The sequence below is a fragment of the Salarias fasciatus genome, chromosome 20 (genome assembly GCF_902148845.1).
Source record: "Salarias fasciatus chromosome 20, fSalaFa1.1, whole genome shotgun sequence".
Taxonomy (NCBI): domain Eukaryota; kingdom Metazoa; phylum Chordata; class Actinopteri; order Blenniiformes; family Blenniidae; genus Salarias; species Salarias fasciatus.
This window is the reverse complement of record NC_043764.1, coordinates 7258188-7275553: the sequence shown is the minus strand read 5'-3', so window position 1 is coordinate 7275553 and position 17366 is coordinate 7258188. Positions and strand designations below refer to the sequence as shown.

The window sequence follows — 17366 nt, the reverse complement described above, 5'->3', positions numbered from 1 at the left end:
CACTCAGACATGTAAGCACGTGAGTCGCTTTTTCATATCAAAATGACAATTCATCACTGGATGAAAACATCAGCTGTAGATGAAGCATTTGGGTCAGTCAACACGTTATGACATAGTTATTCACCGGACTATTCGGTGTTACTTCAGTACATCGTATGAGATACCGTTGATCTTGCCTTACTTCGCTAACTGAGGCTAATGGTGACTCTTGAACTTTGCATCTTTCAGGCACAGTTTGGAAAATGTATCCTCGTTGAAAGCCGTGAGTCTGTGAGAAATGGAAACAGCCGCTCTTTTAGCTCCTGTCACGAGTTTGGAGTTCGTACGAGATGAATTTCTCCTCACAGGTAAACATTTATTAATGTGGAACATTCATCAGTTTATCCTAACACTTTTTTTCTTCCTTTAATATTAGCTGTACGTTTGAAGTAGATGGGTTCTACTACTTTGTCCAGTCTGATAAACTGCTGTTTGATGGTAATGTTTGTCTGCAATTACTGAAATACGATATCTAGACCAAAATAATCTGATGGTAAAATATTGCAATGTAAGAAAAAGGCATGAGGGAACTTGGAAGAAATTCATTGGATTTGAGAATGAAGCAGTGAGTTTGAAGTTTAAGTTAATTCATAGAGAGCTGTAGCTACCACACAAATGACAAGTTATCACAATTCTAATTGACAGTGGTCAGTTTTTCTTTTTCCAGCAGAGCTGTAATATTTCTTTCCCTGGCAGGTGAAGGTCCAGTCTTGTCAGTGTACACCCTCCATCCTCGTCCTAAAGCTCTCACATCACTGAGTATCCTCCAGCGACACAGAATCCATGGAATTAGAACGAGAAGTCAAGCAGCTTTGCCAGCAAACAGCTCTCCTGCAGCAGCAGGCCACAGAGAGGAGGGACATGGTGAGTGGGAGCTGAATTATACCCATGTTTTGAAATCATCAGCTGTTGTATTGCAGCCAGTTTGAAAAATTAGAGAAAAAAATGCTCTCAAGTATGGAGACTAAAGAAAAATCCTGTTGGAGGATATCTAAAAGTATTTTTCTTTCCAAAATAATTTTAGGAATTTACATTGAATTAAAATGAAAAAGATTTATTTTGGGTTTATTAGGAGTTACAGATCAGTTTAATGTTGGTGAATATTATTTACACTCTTAAAATGCTCCTAATATTTTTGTAGTTGTGTAAAGATATACCACAACTACACCATCAGTTGTAGTGTATTACAACACCATATTCAGAAAGACTCACATGTTGGAATGTTTTAGCACATCATTCTACTTTGTTTTCATATGTACACTTCTCCGTCTTTTTATTGGAATATCAGCAATTTTTCACTCGTCCGTTCTCGCATGTCTCTTCCCAGCAATCAGCTGCACCACGGAGCCCATCTGTTATGATGTAGCTGTATTTGGAGGGAAGGCTGTGAGGCTGTTGAGGCTCCACAGGGACCCCCAGATTGGAGAGCACATACACTTAGAGCTTCTAGGTCCCCTCATGGAGCTCCAGGACTGGGCCCTGGATGTCCGCTGGCTCTCTGGAGACCATCAGTCTCAGCTTTGTGTGGCTGTTGCTCACAATAGTGCTCTGCTTCTGGATGTGAGTCAAGGACAGGCAGTGATCCAGCGCTCCTGTCAGGAGGGATGTTTGCTTTACTCCGCCCTCCTCCTGACACATGATTTCTGGTCAGATACAGTTTTAGTGGGAGGGACTGTTTTCAACCAGCTGGTTCTGTGGAAACCTGGGGAAGGCAATAGTAGCAGAGCTAATGTCAAAGCACCAGTTGAGCGGCGTCTGTTGGGCCACAGTGGCGTCATCTTCAGCATCTCTTACATCCTGGAGAGGGGGTATCTGGCATCAGCCTCCGATGACCGCAGTGTGCGGGTGTGGGGTGTCGGTGCTTTAGGCGGTCCCGGAGGAAAATGTGGGGATTTGAACCCGGCTTGCTTACAGGTCCTGTATGGACACCAGGCCAGGGTTTTCTCAGTACATCTGTCGCCAGGGAAAGTGTTCAGCGCTGGTGAAGACGGTGCCTGTTTAGTGTGGGATTGGGCCAGAGACGGAAAGGTGGTTCACGCGTTGAAAGGACATCGAGCAGGCGGCGTTCGTGCACTCGCGGTCAGCGAAGGAGAAGGAGGTGAGGGAAAGTGGGTGGCTACAGGGGGAGCAGATGGAGGAGTGAGGCTGTGGAGAGTAGAAGGAGAGGAGAAGGATGAGAGCATGGAGGAAGCAGTGACAGAGAGACTGACTGACCTGAAGTTTCCTGGTGACGGCCTGCCTAAAGTAGTCCGTATTGCAGGAGAAGAGGATGAAAACATGAGCTGGAGTCAGATTAAGTTTGTGGTTTGTACTGACAAAGGGTTAGTTTACCAGTACAGTCACGGGATGTGGGAAGTAGTCTGGCAGGGACCTCCTGAGTTTCAGTCCTACTGCGTGATGGAAACAGTAACGGTCACTGTGAAACAGTCAGTTGCTAAAGCTTGTTTGTGTGCTGTAGGAAACATCAGTGGGTCTTTGCAGTTGTTTCCCACTTCCCATCCTCACTGTGGCATTCATCTCTCAGCTGGTTCGGGGAAGATCCATAGTCTGATTTGGCAAAAGGCAGAGAGTGGCGTGTATTTGCTCGCCTCAGGTGCTGAAGGACTTGTCTATCGTTGGTTTGTGGAGGTAAATTTCAGTCGTGAAGGTTCTATAGTCCTTGGTGTCAATCCTCTTCCATGTTTCCTCCTTCCACCTTGTGCTAAACGCTGGCTTACAGCTGCCGTGCGCCTTCGCTCCAGATCACAGCCGGTGCTTTGGGTGTGTGGAGACCGAAGGGGGTCCCTGATTATGTTCCCAGATAGAGAGCAAACAAAGCAAAATGAAGTGCATGAGGAAGGGATGAGCGAGGTCCTGCTCAGAGACAGAAAACAACCGGCTCATGAAGAAGGTGGAACTGCGCAAGATGACATCTGTGCAGATGTAAAACAGGGAACAATGGACACAAGAGAAAACCCAGATGGAGTCCTGGAGCCACTGAGCTGCTTGTTTGGGGTGCATGGAAAACAGGGCGTCACCTCAGTGTGTGAGTACCGAGGGCTGCTGTACAGCACGGGGAGGGACGGCTGCGTCAGAGTTTTCAGAGTTCAGTCAGCGAAACATGCAGAGACTGGACGCATTAGCGCTGGACAGAGTGCTGAAAATAAAGAAAGGCTTCAGCTGGAAGTTCTCAGAGTGCAGCGGGCCTGCAGAGGCATGGAGTGGCTGGAGAGAATTTTGATTCTTAGGTCAGAAATCTCAGAAGAAGAGCTTGGAGAGGAGAGTGAGCATGGCTTTTTGGAGGGAGAAAAAGACGAACTGGGATTTAACAGAGTGAAAGGAAGAGAAGCCAGATTTGTCATTGTTGGCTTCCATGCAGTCCACTTTGTGGTCTGGGACCCTGTGAAGCAGGAGAGGCTGCTAGCTGTGCCTTGTGGAGGAGGCCACCGCTCCTGGAGCCTCTGGCCTTCATATAAAGGGGTTTGGCCTGGATATGGAGCTTTAGTCTTCATTAAACAGGGTTCTGTTCTGGCTTCAGAGCCCCCCAGGGAGGGGGCAGGAAAGAGTGGAGGATGGGGGCTGAGAGAGGGTGTCCACGGGAGGGGGATAGGGTGTGTGTGCAGGTTAGGGAGGATCGTGGATGCTGAAAATGATGGAGGCAAGGTGGGAAGAGAGGAGAGGCAGTGGGAGATCGTGGTGATGGGAGGGGAGGACACCAGCCTGTCCGTCCTTGCCGTGAATCCAATCACTGGCAGCATCAAAGTCCTCTCCGTCATCACTGACCACATCTCCAGCGTCCGAACCATGACGGCAATAACCAGTCCGGACGCAGGACGAGGAAGACAGTTGCGGAGTCTCTCGGCCCTGCTGCTGTCTGCCGGCGGCCGGGCTCAGATTCAGTGCTACCGGCTGCTGCTCGCCTGGGACAGGCAGCGAGCCGCTCCGTCCTGCCAGGTCATCCAGGTCGCCAGCCACAGGCTGGACGCAGAGTGGGAGAGGAGGCGGAACCGGCACAAGACGGTGAAAATGGACCCAGAAACAAGGTGAGCTTAAGTTAAGAGGTAGAAACTGATGCAGACTGAGAGATTTGAAGGCAAAATATCATATTCTGTTTACTGTTCATCTAGTTAAAGAATGGAAATTACTGTATTAGGCACAGTGTACTTTGAAAAAAGATTTTATCCAACATAAATAATAAAATCAAACAAAATTGTTGTGGAAGAGTGGTGGGAAATTACATTTCTCACTGGGGTTCTAAGAAAAGTGAGAACGGCTGCAGAAGGCAGAGTCATATGTTTGACTCAGTTATGCTGAATCTGAATACATTTCTGATTAAAAAATGTTTTGCAAGGCTTTCATCAGTGATTGTTTGAGCTCTCCATATGGTTTTTTTTGTGTGTTTTTTTTCCATTTCTGGCCTGATGATGGTGATTCAAACTATAAAGGTGTGGCCATCAGCATTAAATACATGCACTGGAAGCAAAGTTTCTCCCCTCAAATTAAAAAAAGCAGTCACATTATATTGCATTCATCATATGTTCTCACGTGGCTCTTTTCCTCAATTACTGATTGACCAATTCATAGGCTGCAACTCAAAGAACTGCACAATTCCCAGAACTCTTAACTAGTAACTAATCTCTCCTCCAGAAATACCATCTCACTTCGTTTTTCAATGGATTTTTGACTCATACGTTTTATATGATTTACAGTGACTACTGAAAGCATACCATCATACAACCGCTTGTTTAAAAAGTTGTTTAAAAAAAAAAACCTAAAATTATTCAGTAGGGTGGAAGGATATGATCATTTATTTTAAAAACTAGTGTAAGAAAAAGGATTTCATCTTTTACATGGCCTCTGTATTGACGGTGCCTTGTGGCCGCTCCTTCCTGGGGTGGCAGTGGATCGTGTCGTTTGATCTGACCTTCCTGAAAACCAGAGCGGTTGCTCGTCAGCTGTGGGTTTCAAATCAGCATACTCCCCCAGATCCAGGCTTTCTAAATAACCTCTCAGGTTATTTACTCACTTGTGCCTCAAGTAGTTCTTCCTCTCTGCTTTCACTCCATCTCTTCTCCTGGCTGATATAATGCCGAGACATTGATCGACTTTATTACAGTTTGCAGTTCTTTTGAGGATTTGACAAAACATTTCCTTAGTTTATTTTTCATATTAATGTACATTTGGTCTTCCGTTCTTGAAAACCCCTCTGATTATTTCTTTCTGTTTAGGTACATGTCCATTACAGTAGTGGATGAAAAGACTGACGGTGTGCTTGTAGCTTTGTCCTGCAGTGATGGAGCCATCAGGTGAGCGTTTGAGCTGAAATCTTTAAATATGTAGAACAGAATTAAAGATGATCTCATGATGGTCAGTACTTTGTTAGATAATAGGTTTGGTGGTAATGCTGACTTTTTAAAAAATTGATAACGGATTTTGTTTATTTGTTTCTTGAGGCCTCATTGTTTCTCGATGCCTTTGTACAGACATGGTTTTATGATGGGTTTGTTTTAGTTCTTATTTCTGCATTGTTCACATTCTAGTATAATCTTTTCCAGATTGTTGTCCGTCAGTGAAGGTAAAAGACAGATTGATTTGTTGTGGGAGACGTTTCACCACCAGCGCTGTGTGCTCAGCGTTGCCACCTGCAACTTGGAGGATGATAAAGGCAGCAGGTAAGTTAAGGTTACAGCTTTTCCTTTTTTAAAATGTATGAAGAAAACCGTGTGAAAGTTTGGGTTTAATCATCTACTCTGTGACTCTCTTTCAGGTATAAACTGCTGTTCAGCGCTGCAACAGATGGAAAAGTTGCACTGTGGCATTTGACTGAAGCCTTATTGTCGTCCTCTGATAATGCGAGTGGCGCTGCGACGCGGCCGATGCCCTGCCTCGAGATTCCTGCCCACCAGAGCGGTGTCAACTCACTGGCCGTTTGGGCCGAGAATCCAGGGCAGCAGGAGTGCGGTTGCCTGGTAACAGTCGCCAGCGGAGGAGATGATGGACAGCTGACTGTATCGACAGTCAGGGTGCAGTACCCAGACGGTGCGAAGATTGGGGGCAGCAGAGGATTTCCTCAGACGTCTGAGTCCCCGGCTCTGCCCGGACCACAGTTCCAACACACAGACCAGCTCCGGCTGAGCCTCCGCTCTCAGGCGCACGTCGAGCTGGCGCACGCTGCTCCACTAACCGCCCTGAAGCTCCTGAGCCCCGGCCTCCTGGTCTCCACGTCCTCGGATCAAAGGGTCTGCCTGTGGAAGGTCAGCAGTGACCGTGTGAGCCACAGCGGGGCGCTGTGCAGCCATGTTGCTGACGCTGCTGGACTTGCAGTGTGGGAAGGGGGAGGTGGAGAAAACATGGCAAGGAGAGGGGTGGAAGCAGAGGGTGAGACAGCAGGCGGGATCAGCAGCCAAGAAACGGCCGACGAGGTCAAAGGTGGAGAGTCCACCGAAGCAGGGAGAGAGACAGGTGACCTGGTTTGGAGTATCGATGATGAAAAAAGAGCTGAGGTAAGAAGTCAAACCGAGAGAGAAATCACCACAAAGACGTGTTCAGAGAGAGCAAAGGCAGGATGGGTGCTGGTCTGTGGTCAAGGCCTCCAGTTGCTGCGAGTCACAAATCTAAAGGACGCTGAGATGTGGAGAGAGAATCGAGGAGAGGAAATGGTCAAGCAGCTGGTTAAAGTTACCCTCCAGGAAAAGTCGACACTAACTGAATCTCAAGAATGAAGAACACAAACTTCCAGAGAACACACTTTTAATTTTGAATCTTAGAAATTATTTGTGAAATATTTGTACTTTTTTTAAAAAAAATAAAATGTATTTATTCTCCATGCTTCCTTGTGAAGTATAGTATTTTTTTCTTGTTGCTGCTTCCAGGTAAGCCTGTCTGGTAATTATAATAACAAAAAAAAAACCTTACTGGTGGAAAGTTACACCTGAACAGATCACCACCCATTCACAGGACAAACAGAGAGAGACAGGCAAAACCTCACAGTCCCGTCTTCGAGAAAGTTAAAGAGTCACCAATTAAACTCATGCATGTTTTCGGACAATGGGAGAAAACCCTCTGAACGCACAGAGACGCCCCGGGCCCAGTGTAGGCAATCTGACTGTGACCTTCATTCAGGAGTTTCCTTTGTAAAATGTTTTAATGTTGATGACACACAAGTGTTCGTCAAGGAAAATCATTGACGATGTCATGGCAATATCAAGAGTCAAAGTCAACTCCTAAATGTTCAAACCATCTGTGGTCTCCTTCGGGGAGTAACACCACACTGCATAATGATGCACCGTTGGGCTTTTCCAACCCCACACACATCAGTCACATGGTTATAATGCAGTTTTAGTGTTGAGACTCTCTTTAATACACAAATAAGTCAAGAGTGTTTACATCAACCGTGTGTTTTGTTGAGGGTGAGGATTTGTGTTTCCACGCTCACTCAAATTGTGAGTGGCTTTGCAGAAAACAAACGTGCTATAAAATGTTAATTCTGCTGAAGGAGGAGGTTGACTGTGCACAGCCATTTGCATATTGTGCGTGCATGTGTCTAGAATGCTAATGTAGCTGTGTCAGATGAAGTGTGAGACAGCCAGCAGAATGTTCACCTTCTCCATGGTACGATGATAGATGTTCTGCACTCTGTCTGTGTGTGGAATTTAGATGTTATAAGTCAGTTATGACATTTCTATGTGTGTGTGGCTTAAATGGCATGAATGACCTGAAGACATAAATCTTGTAGTGTTTGAGTTGGTCTATTACGATGAAATAACTTTTTTTTTCACAGTATAAACAATTTCAAAGTAAGACTTATTGAAAATGGTAAGTTCCAGCACTCTAACCTCACAATAAGAGCATCCCCAGTTGTGCTTTGATCTTGGGGAATTTCTATGTGGAATTTGCATGTTCTCCTTGTGTGTGATTGGGTTTTTTGTCTGGTTTAATCTCACTGTTGCAAACCGCCTGTAGGTGTGAATATGAGCATGTTTCATTGATTCTCTGTATTTATTCAGTGTTGTACTGATGAGCTGTTCAGGCTGTATCCTGCCTCCACCCGTTGTTCTCTGGGATTGACTTCAGCACTGCAGCCCTGATTTGGATGGATCAGTATAGGAGAGGAATAGAAGCGGGCAAAAAAACAAAAAAAACAAACAGATCTTGAGAGAAATTTGAAAAAGCCAGACTGAGGAGCAGTTGGGCTCTGATGTGAATCATAGAAACATCTCGTAAATGCTCTGGGAGTCTTCCACAGCGATGTGTCCTGGGGCCATCGGGTGTTTTGAGTGGCACAACATCAGGATCCTCACCCGGTGGATGCCACCATGGATCAGCCTTTCTAAACAGACTCCAGTTGTGGATTAATTGGCCATCTTCTTGGCCTCTCCAGTGTTGCCCAGCCAGCAGAGGGGTCAACAGAGTGAGTGTCCTACAGGTTACTTCAGCGCGTGCCCCTGCTTCAGCTCCTATTTGTCTTCAGCAGCTGTTGGTTCTTGGCAGGCGTCCTCTTGTTGGCTTCCTCAGTGAGCTCCTCTCAGAGGTGATGTTCATGTCTGGCCTCTGCAACGCGCTGCTGGAGCTTCAGCTGCTTTCCCAGTTCGACTTACAGCTGCCAGTCAGCAGCTGTGTGTAGGAGGCCCATGCTTGGCCTTGGTTGGGGCAGGATTTCTGTCTGGCTCTCATGAAGGAGACTTTCTCCTGTGGATCATGGTGGTTATTGCTGGCTGAGGCCGTGCTCTGTGCAACTGCACTAAGCATCTGGTCTTGGCGCCAAGGGTGGCGACCTGCAAACGCCTTTGTAAAGTTACTGAGGAGATGTTCTAATGTGCCTCTTAAAGAGCAAAGGATGCAGAGGGACTCTTTCTTTCTTTGCATGTTGTAGAGAGGTTGCACAAGGAACCAGGCACAATGGAAGTCTACTTGCATGCTGTTAGAGCAGATTATCATTGTACTCTCACATTTTGTCAATGCCTTTTGCTTCAGGAGTTTAACCACCCTGCTGATTCATTCTTCCTCCATTCCTGCACAAACCACTGACATCCTTAATCTGAAGCGACAACAGCAGGAGCAGATGTGTGTGGCTTTCTAATGCCTTGCAGTTTCCTTCTCATTTGTTGAAATGTTCAAAGAAATTTACATCAGCGAATGTACATTTGTACATATGATGTGGGCTTTGATTTAAATACAATATTAGTATGAGGTTGGTTTAATGTCAGGTTTAAATTTGAGCATTAGGGATGAATTTAGTTTAAAGGAAATTAACACTAGCATGAAAATATATGTAAACTGATTAGAACAATAATATTTATTTACATTTGTGATGGTTTTTGGCTCTTTATAGGTTCATTGAAATGCAGTGACGCTCGACAGTAAAATTAGATGCGTATAGCTGCACGAAGGTCAGAGCACATGTAGGGGCCTCTCACAGGTGTCCATGAATATTTTAATATTTTAGCCCCGTCTCACATTGCTTTTTGTCAAGCGCCCATCTCTCTACCCGCCACTTAATGACAGAAGAGAAAGTGAGAGATGGAAAGAAGAAAAGTGAAGTGGGACAAGATGCATGTTGAGGAGTCGGGATCTGAGAAGGGGATGGGGGAGTGGGGGGCTCTGGGCTTCTTATTTCCCATAGTGCTCATTGTAAACACCTCTGTCACTCAAAGCACGGGCATGATGAGTGAAACGAGAGAGGAGGGAGAGTGAAAACACCAATGCTGACAAGGTAAAGGGAGGTGAGGGCGAGGGCATAAACAGTGAAGGCTGATCTGAGTGTCGCTGCTGCTGATTTCCACTGGGCCAAAGAAGAGAAAAAGGACAAAAAGACTGAGTGACGGGCGTTAGATGACATGAAGAGTGATGTCTTTAATCTAGATTATAACTTTTAGGGGAGGCTGTTTTCTTTTTTCTTTATTATTATTATTTTCTCCTGCTTTTTGGACAAACTGTGTGAAAGCAGGTAAATACTCGAGGGATCCATCTTGCTAAATCCTCACCGTCTGCAGCGATGAAATGCCAGAAGGGAAATCGTCCCTGCATCCTCTTGACAACATGAGTCTGTGAAGGATGTTTTTCTTGACCCAGGAGAACAAGAAATAAGAGAACTGCAGTGAGAGTGGGACGGGAGTGACATTTTCCATCCTTCAGAGAGGTACACACACACACACACACACACACACACACACACACACACAGATTCCTCTGTCAATGGTGAACACTCCTTTCACCTTGACCCTGAACAGCAGCTCTGAAGTGTTGAATTTGTTGTAAACCTGGCGCAGAAATGATGTCCTCCCTTTTTGAAAATCATTGTAGCTAAAACTTGCAAAAACGAAACAAAAAAATTGGTGTTTTGACAAGATATCACGTAGACTTCAAATAGCTGGAGAATGCTTGTGTGTTTCCTGTGCATTTGTTGTAAGTTGAATAAAGAGGTATAGAAGCTGGGTGGATGGGTATTTTGATGATAACAGAAAACTAACAGTAGAGGTAGCAGGTGAGTCATGTGTCAACAGAAAATACTGAAAGAAGACTTCTCTGTTCAAGTTCACTATACTGACTGTTGTATTATCAGATCCTGTAACACAGATATCTGAGTGCAAGCTTTTAAAAAAGAAAGAAAAACAATCTTTAATTTTTGTTCTATGACCAAACATAATTTTGTATTGACTGGATTTAGTGGAATTTATTTATTTTTTTAATTTTTTGCATGATGTGCCCCAGCTCTGTGATCATCTCTGTTAAAAGTTCCACAAACGCTTCAGTGACTAACTGTGACTCAAAAGTAGCTTTTCCAAATGATTCAGGAGGGTATCAAAAGGGTGACTAAAGAATCTGTGTGATTTTGCCACAGTGAGCTGACATTTTTAATCTGGAATGAAATGCTTGATATCTCTGAGAACACAAGGTGACAAGGACAAACATGTTTTACTAATGAAATTGTGGATTAAAGATACAGCGTGACTGTTGGTCACAGGGCTGAGAGACCGTGGTTTAAACAGTAACTCCATATTAAACTTTTGATTTAGAGAAAGTTTGATACCCAGCTCGAGCTTGACAATATTTGCTACATAAGCACAAAGTCAGGGACCTGAATAGAGAACTAAGCAAATCTTATTTGCTAGTGATCTATCATGAAAAGTCAGAGGATCATGACTACTTTTTCATTTTGCACTTGAACAACAATTGTGATCTATTCACTCTGGATCTTGCAGATTGTAATGTCACGTGAACGGCTGCCTGTCATTGGTTCCTCTGGAAGAAAAGCAACAGGTAATGAAACTCAGCTTGAAAAGAGTCAACACACTTTCTTTTAAAATCTACAGAAATGCATGTTAATGTACAGCCTGTGAGATTTATGTCATGCCAGGAAAGGTACTGTTCACTCTCGATTCAATACATTTTTAGAACATGCTTTTATATATACTTGTTCTGTGGATTTCCTCCTTTGCTCACAGCCAAGGTCCCCCACTCTTCTCAAGCTCTCCAACGTTCCCACCAGACCATCCGCCGAAAAGCTACCCAGCAGCAGCAAGCGTCCTCCTCCCATCCTCATCCGGGGCCTTCCTCCATCCTCCTCTCAGACAGCACCATGACTCCCTGGGGAGGCCTCGCTCTCTCCGACTCCTCCTTCACCTCGATTCCCAAAGCAGTTCCAAGACCCCCTCTCCCTCCACCTCCACCTCCACCCCCTCCGGCCCCCCAGCCCACGCCGGCCACTCCTTATCCCAGGAGGCAGGTGGAGGAAGAAGACTGTTCAAGTTCAAGTCTCAACTCTGAAGCCCCCTCTCCACCGCCGGCGCTCCCTCAGAACACGGCAGGTATGAGCCATAAAGCACCATGGATCAAAGCTTAGATATTCAATTAATGTATTTTGTTCTAATCGTGTGATTTAAGTAAATCCTTGAAATAGGCCCATCGAAAGTGCTAAGTTCAAGTTATCTTTCTCATCGTACAAAACATGAGAATAAAGTGGATGAATCTTTGGACTGGGACAGATTAAGTGGGAAACTACTAGTTTTGATTTTCATTGGACATGTTTGTGACCACAAACAGCTCTCCCATAAAGTCTGTCTTCATGAAGGTAATAAAAGGTTCAGCTTTGCTTCAGACTATCTGAGAACTTTAAAGCAAAGATAAAGTCTACTTGTGAGGTTGTAGACTGCAGTGACGGGGTGTCTTTTTTCACAAATTAATGAATCCATATTTTAGAGTCTCACTCCCCAAAAATTTTAAAGGTGAATTAAGGAGTTTGCACGTTTTATGCGAAACAGCGCCCTCTGCAGGGCTTGGGCGTAATGCAGCTTAGTGAAAAACTCGTGCCTGTGGCTCGCGTGCACGGAAGAGAGGGACTCCTTCCTTGTTTCTTTTACCTGGTGGAGTCTGTGTGGAGCTGTGGCAGTGCTAGAAGCCAGTCTTTTCTTACTTTCTGGAAGCTCCTGCTCAGTTGTTGCTCACTAAGCATCTGGCGGAGTAATGGCGGACATGACGAAACCTAACCAGCCGGAGCGCACATTACGTCATTCCTTTCAAATTCTCCCCCAAAAAATTCTGGTGCCGGACCGGCACTGCAACTTTCAAGTGACAATTTAGCGCTGTTAGCGGAACTTGTAACGAATATATCAGGGCACATTGTAGACATCATTAAAAATGTGTAACATATTTATGGTGGAAAATAAGTATTTTTAAGGTTGTAAAACTCCTTAATGCACCTTTAATTCACCTGAACCTAATGAAGGAATCAATCAAGAGACTGAGCCACACAATGCTGACATTTCAACTAATGTGTCACAGAGACACTAAATAATAGGGGTGAGACGAGACACAAATTTCACGAGACGAGATGTCTCCCGAGACACGAGACGAGAGCGGGGCGGAGCGGGGCGGAGCGGGGCGGGGCGGGGCGGGGCGGGGCGGGGGGGGGGGCTGAGCTGTGGGGAGCGGCACGGTACTCACATGCAGCGTTGGAGCGGCGCAGAGCAGTGCTCACACGGAACACGGAGTGTCGGGTCGGGGCGCCCCTTGTACGGCCACGGCGCCCTCCGCTGTACACTGCGCCCGATGCGGCCGCCTCGTTCGCCTATTCCCATTCAAACCGCGGCGCACAGATGGCGCCATGACTGCATTTGACTTCATGCCACTAGGTGTGCTGTTTGCATGTTCAACCTTATTTTACACAGACACCACAGAGGAAGAAGGGCGCCACAGCCGCTGCAGGCTCTCTCTGCATGTTGTTAGAAAAAGAGTGTGAGCCGGCAAGACGTGGTAAAATGTTCATTGATGCGATGCACCGTTTTTTCAATAAAAGAGAAGAACTGAACGATCGTTTCCGCACATTTTCTTTACGTCGTATCAATTAAACTGTATCACAAGTAGTTTGTGTACTCAAAAGACCAAGATTCCTTGCGGATAGAACATGCGCAGAACAGTATTTCATGCCGGGTTTTTAAATATGAATATGAGCACGTGCTTATATGGCTGTGTGCCATGTAATGTATTATTCCATCAATATTCCAGTTAATAAAGAGTTTTTGCCTTTATATAAACATACTCAATCTCGCGGCATTCGATCTCGCGAGATCTCGTCCCATCCCTACTAAATAATATACCTATTCACGGTCAATAAACAAATTGTCCACACTTCTCTTTGATAAACTAATTTGTCTAATTTGCAGAAACTAGCTTGGTTCCACATGCATAACCTCTCCAAGACTTGTTCTAATAAGAGTTTGTTTCTGTTCATACAGTGGCGACAGAAAGAGGAACTCGAAACAGAAAACTTGTGTTGCTTTTTGTAAACGTCTCCCAAAACGGAACTTTTCAAAAACACTATGACTTTGCGTAAACTTTGCGTAAACACGAAACCGTGACTATCCTGACACACTACTACCGTGCATGTGCACCACGGACACAGCAAATATTTCTTTTGCGTCCATGCAAGTAGATGGACAACAACAGCAACGGTGGCCACAAGAGTGTCATGAAACCTGATCCATATTCCCATAATCACATTCTGGGACTTGGTAGCTTTATAGTTGAGAAGCAATTGTAGCAGCAATTCAACTTCGTCGTCCCTCCAGAAAAATGTCTGTGTTCTCGCTATTGTTAATATTACAGTGTATTGTTCTGTGCGCACATGTGTGGTTTCATTACAAAGGCACCAACTCCTGGCCCCACATGGAAATGACTTTGATTCCAGTATTTCTGCTGCGACATTATTTTCTGTTTAAGCAGGAAACTGGAAAATGAAGTGTTATGTAAACAGGGCCGTAAAAACAAACACGCATGGATCAATATGAATGCTAAAGGTTTAAGCTGTGTCAGCGGTTTGTGTGGACAGATGGATGGATTAAAAGATGAGCTTGCATGAGACAATACCTGCACACGTGTTACATCCTCACTGAGACGTCTCACTGGCCTCTGCATCGCTGCAGCTGCTCTGGGGAAAGGTCTGCGGGCCAGGAAGAGAGTCTTGCCTCAGCGGCGTCTCCCTCGCCCTCCCCGCCTGCCGCCGCTGCGTCCCATCACCGACCTGAGCTTCTCCCGGAGCTTCACCTTCTCCTTCTTCGAGCTCCCCCTGCACCAGTCCCCCCGATGCCGGGCCGAGCGCGTCAGAAACCTCCTGCTTCTGCTCAAACAGATCCACTACTGACAGCTTCAAGCTGCCTGATGGACCACTGAATTTTACTCATACGGATCACGAAGATTCCCTTTCTCCTAAAAATATAAGATGTAGTTCTTTCTTTGTGATGCAGTGAGTCTTATCACACGTGTGTGACGTTTAATCTTGTGAAGGAACTATTAATCTCGTTGAGCATCGTTTGATATGTGGTTTCCTGCTGATGAGTGTTGTCAGTTGTAAATGATTTGGACTTTGCATCAAAACAGATTTATTCAGTATATTGATGTCACATTTACAGGGCAATAAAAAATACTTGATCATCATTTGAGTCACTTTAAAAATGTTTTTGTATCCGGTTTGGAATTTTACAGTTTTTTTTGTTGCTGTAGTTTTGTTTCTTACAGTAATGGAAATGAGTTTGTAATAATTTGCTGCCTTCTTTTTGCTTCTAGTCCTTAATTTTTATAATAACAAGTCATTTATTTCACTATATCCTCACTGAAATGGTTGCTAAAATCACAGTGAAATAGATCTATATCTTTATTTCGTCACTCTAACTTTCCTTTGGCCCACCTCTTTCCCTCCCTCCCTCCCTCTCATAAACACACAGCAGTCTCTGAAAGCTGAGCCGGGATAATAGAGGCATTCAGAGGTCCTGAATGGGATAGTGAAGGGGAGGAGAAAGGGGCAGTAAACTCGCTGCAATGCGCACGGTTCAAGGCTGTTCTCCACCTTCCTCGACTCACGTGTGCGAGCTTGTGCACTGCGCTTGTTGTCCTCACACATGTAAGCTCCCACTGTGGCACATGTGAACTCTGTGCTGCCGTGGCTTCTTCCTGATACAGATTCGGTCAGTCCTTCTATCTCGCTGCCTTGTTTTGCTTTGGTTAACTGTGTATTACATTGTCATGTAACTTAATACACATGTAACTTTTAAGACACACACAAAGTGAGAACCAAGGAGTCGCATCCCATCAACACCCAGTGAGGAAAATCAGATCAAAGTGAAAGTTCACTGTACTGTCAGTAACCTTTGGCAGTGGTTTGGGATGGACGGCGTTGAGCACAATGGGTTTCCTCACTACAGACAGCCGTACCTCAGCGTCCCGCTGGACGAAGTGCAGCTTGACTTCCTCGGGCAGAGGGTAGAAAAGAAGTCCCTGTCGCTTCTGGAGAGAGTGAAAGCACAATGTTGGTGAGTCCAAGGGCAGGTGGGGTGTTTTGAGCTTGTGGCAGGAGAGCACGGGCTCTTAGCGCTGAATGTTGTGTACGTGTGTTCCTTCAGGTGTTCTGGTCCCCGAGTGAAGAACCTCCTTCTAAACTTTTTTCCCATCCTGTCATGGCTGCCTCAGTACTCTGTCAGACAAAATGCTTTGGGAGATGTGTTTTCAGGGATCAGCGTCGGGATCATGCATCTACCACAGGGTGAGCACACGCCAACATTTCACATCCACATCACAGTGTCGGGAAAATATTTAACGGCAAGCTGCATCAATGATAACTGCTACTATGAAAGGTGTTGGCACACCATGGACTGAAATCAGCTCCACTATCTTGCCCAAAGACACTACAGCACATGGTGCTACCAACACGATGTCAGATGATGACCTGCTTTACTGCCTAAGATCGGTTGCTTGATCTGATGTTTGCTTCACTGTCTGAAATATCTTTATTACTGCTGGGGACAGAAATATGTCCAAGCCTGACTGTGAATATTGTGACTTTAGCATCAGAATGTGCAAAACTGAGAAAAAAGATTTTTTTTTCTAAATTTAAAGTGTTGAAACTTTACAAATGCATGGATGGAACGATGGTTGAATACCTGGACTGAGATGACTTTCTTAGTTAATCATTGGCTGAAGGATATTTGATTTGTTGATTAGATAGTTTGAAGGCTGGATGATTGGTTGAATAGTTACTGTAATTGATGAGATCTTGAGTTTTGATCGTAGCAAATAAATATTACTATACTGTTCTGTTTTCTCTTTTGGCATAAAATAACGAGATGTGAAAATGACCGAGCAAACTCTCTCTCTCTTTAGAAACAGTCAGAAACATGTTTCACTGTTTTTTGTGAAACATGAAAATGTTTACGTGTCAGTTGACTGAATTTTATTTCCCCTCTGAAAAATGAATAAGCTTCAAATAATATCTGCACAGTTAAACTTTAAAAATACATAGCCATCGCTTATCAATGGATTTACACACAGTTCATAGTAAAGGTGTTTCTTGTTTCTTCTTTTGCAGGAATGGCCAACGCCATGTTGGTAGGAGTTCCTCCAGTGTTTGGTCTGTACACCTCTCTCTATCCCCTCATCATCTATTCCATCTTTGGCACTTCTAGACATCTCTCCATTGGTAAATGTCTTGCTACCGACAATTTTTTTTTTGTTACCAACTTTTTCTTTTTTAAATCTCATTTTAAATTTCAAGTAAATGGCAACAGCCAGTGAAGAGTCCTGCACCTCGGTTCATGAGTGTATGTAATGTGTGTTTTCATGTGTGTCAGGTACTTTCGCCGTCTTGGCCATCATGATTGGGTCGGTGACGGCTAACGTGGAGTTGCTTGGCAACGGTGACGAGGAGAGTCAGATCGCTGTTGAAACAGCCAAAGTGAACGTGGCAATACAACTCACCTTCTTATGTGGCCTCATACAGGTAAACACACACACACACACACACACACACACGGTACACTAATGCATGGTCACGCTCAATGACAACAGCTAAACTTGACCTT

General features: G+C 44.8%; 2 protein-coding genes across 4 annotated transcripts in view; both read left to right on the top strand.

The window, feature by feature from the left end:
• The first annotated feature begins 12 nt into the window (after positions 1–12).
• On the top strand, positions 13–15813 carry wdr6 (WD repeat domain 6). 3 transcript variants are annotated; one of them, XM_030118458.1, is made up of 11 exons: positions 13–92; positions 229–347; positions 736–903; positions 1367–4061; positions 5247–5324; positions 5574–5690; positions 5786–6521; positions 9965–10156; positions 11220–11277; positions 11463–11825; positions 15714–15813. In XM_030118458.1, the coding sequence occupies exons 2-8, from the start codon at positions 278–280 to the stop codon at positions 10058–10060; spliced, it is 3960 nt and encodes a 1319-aa protein (XP_029974318.1). In that variant the 5' UTR covers positions 13–92; positions 229–277; the 3' UTR covers positions 10061–10156; positions 11220–11277; positions 11463–11825; positions 15714–15813. The 3 variants fall into 3 exon arrangements, with proteins under 3 accessions (XP_029974318.1, XP_029974317.1, XP_029974316.1); XM_030118457.1 differs by lacking the exon at positions 15714–15813 and adding an exon at positions 14439–14871; XM_030118456.1 differs by lacking the exons at positions 9965–10156; positions 11220–11277; positions 11463–11825; positions 15714–15813 and having other exon boundaries at positions 5786–6846.
• The window catches only part of slc26a6.1 (solute carrier family 26 member 6, tandem duplicate 1), an 18395-nt gene continuing 16616 nt past the window's right edge, over positions 15588–17366 (top strand). Inside the window, exons 1-4 of the mRNA XM_030118483.1 lie at positions 15588–15821; positions 15912–16051; positions 16874–16984; positions 17136–17284. Coding sequence (XP_029974343.1) covers positions 15676–15821; positions 15912–16051; positions 16874–16984; positions 17136–17284 — 546 coding nt within the window. The 5' untranslated portion in view covers positions 15588–15675. The remainder of the gene's footprint in view (positions 15822–15911; positions 16052–16873; positions 16985–17135; positions 17285–17366) is intronic.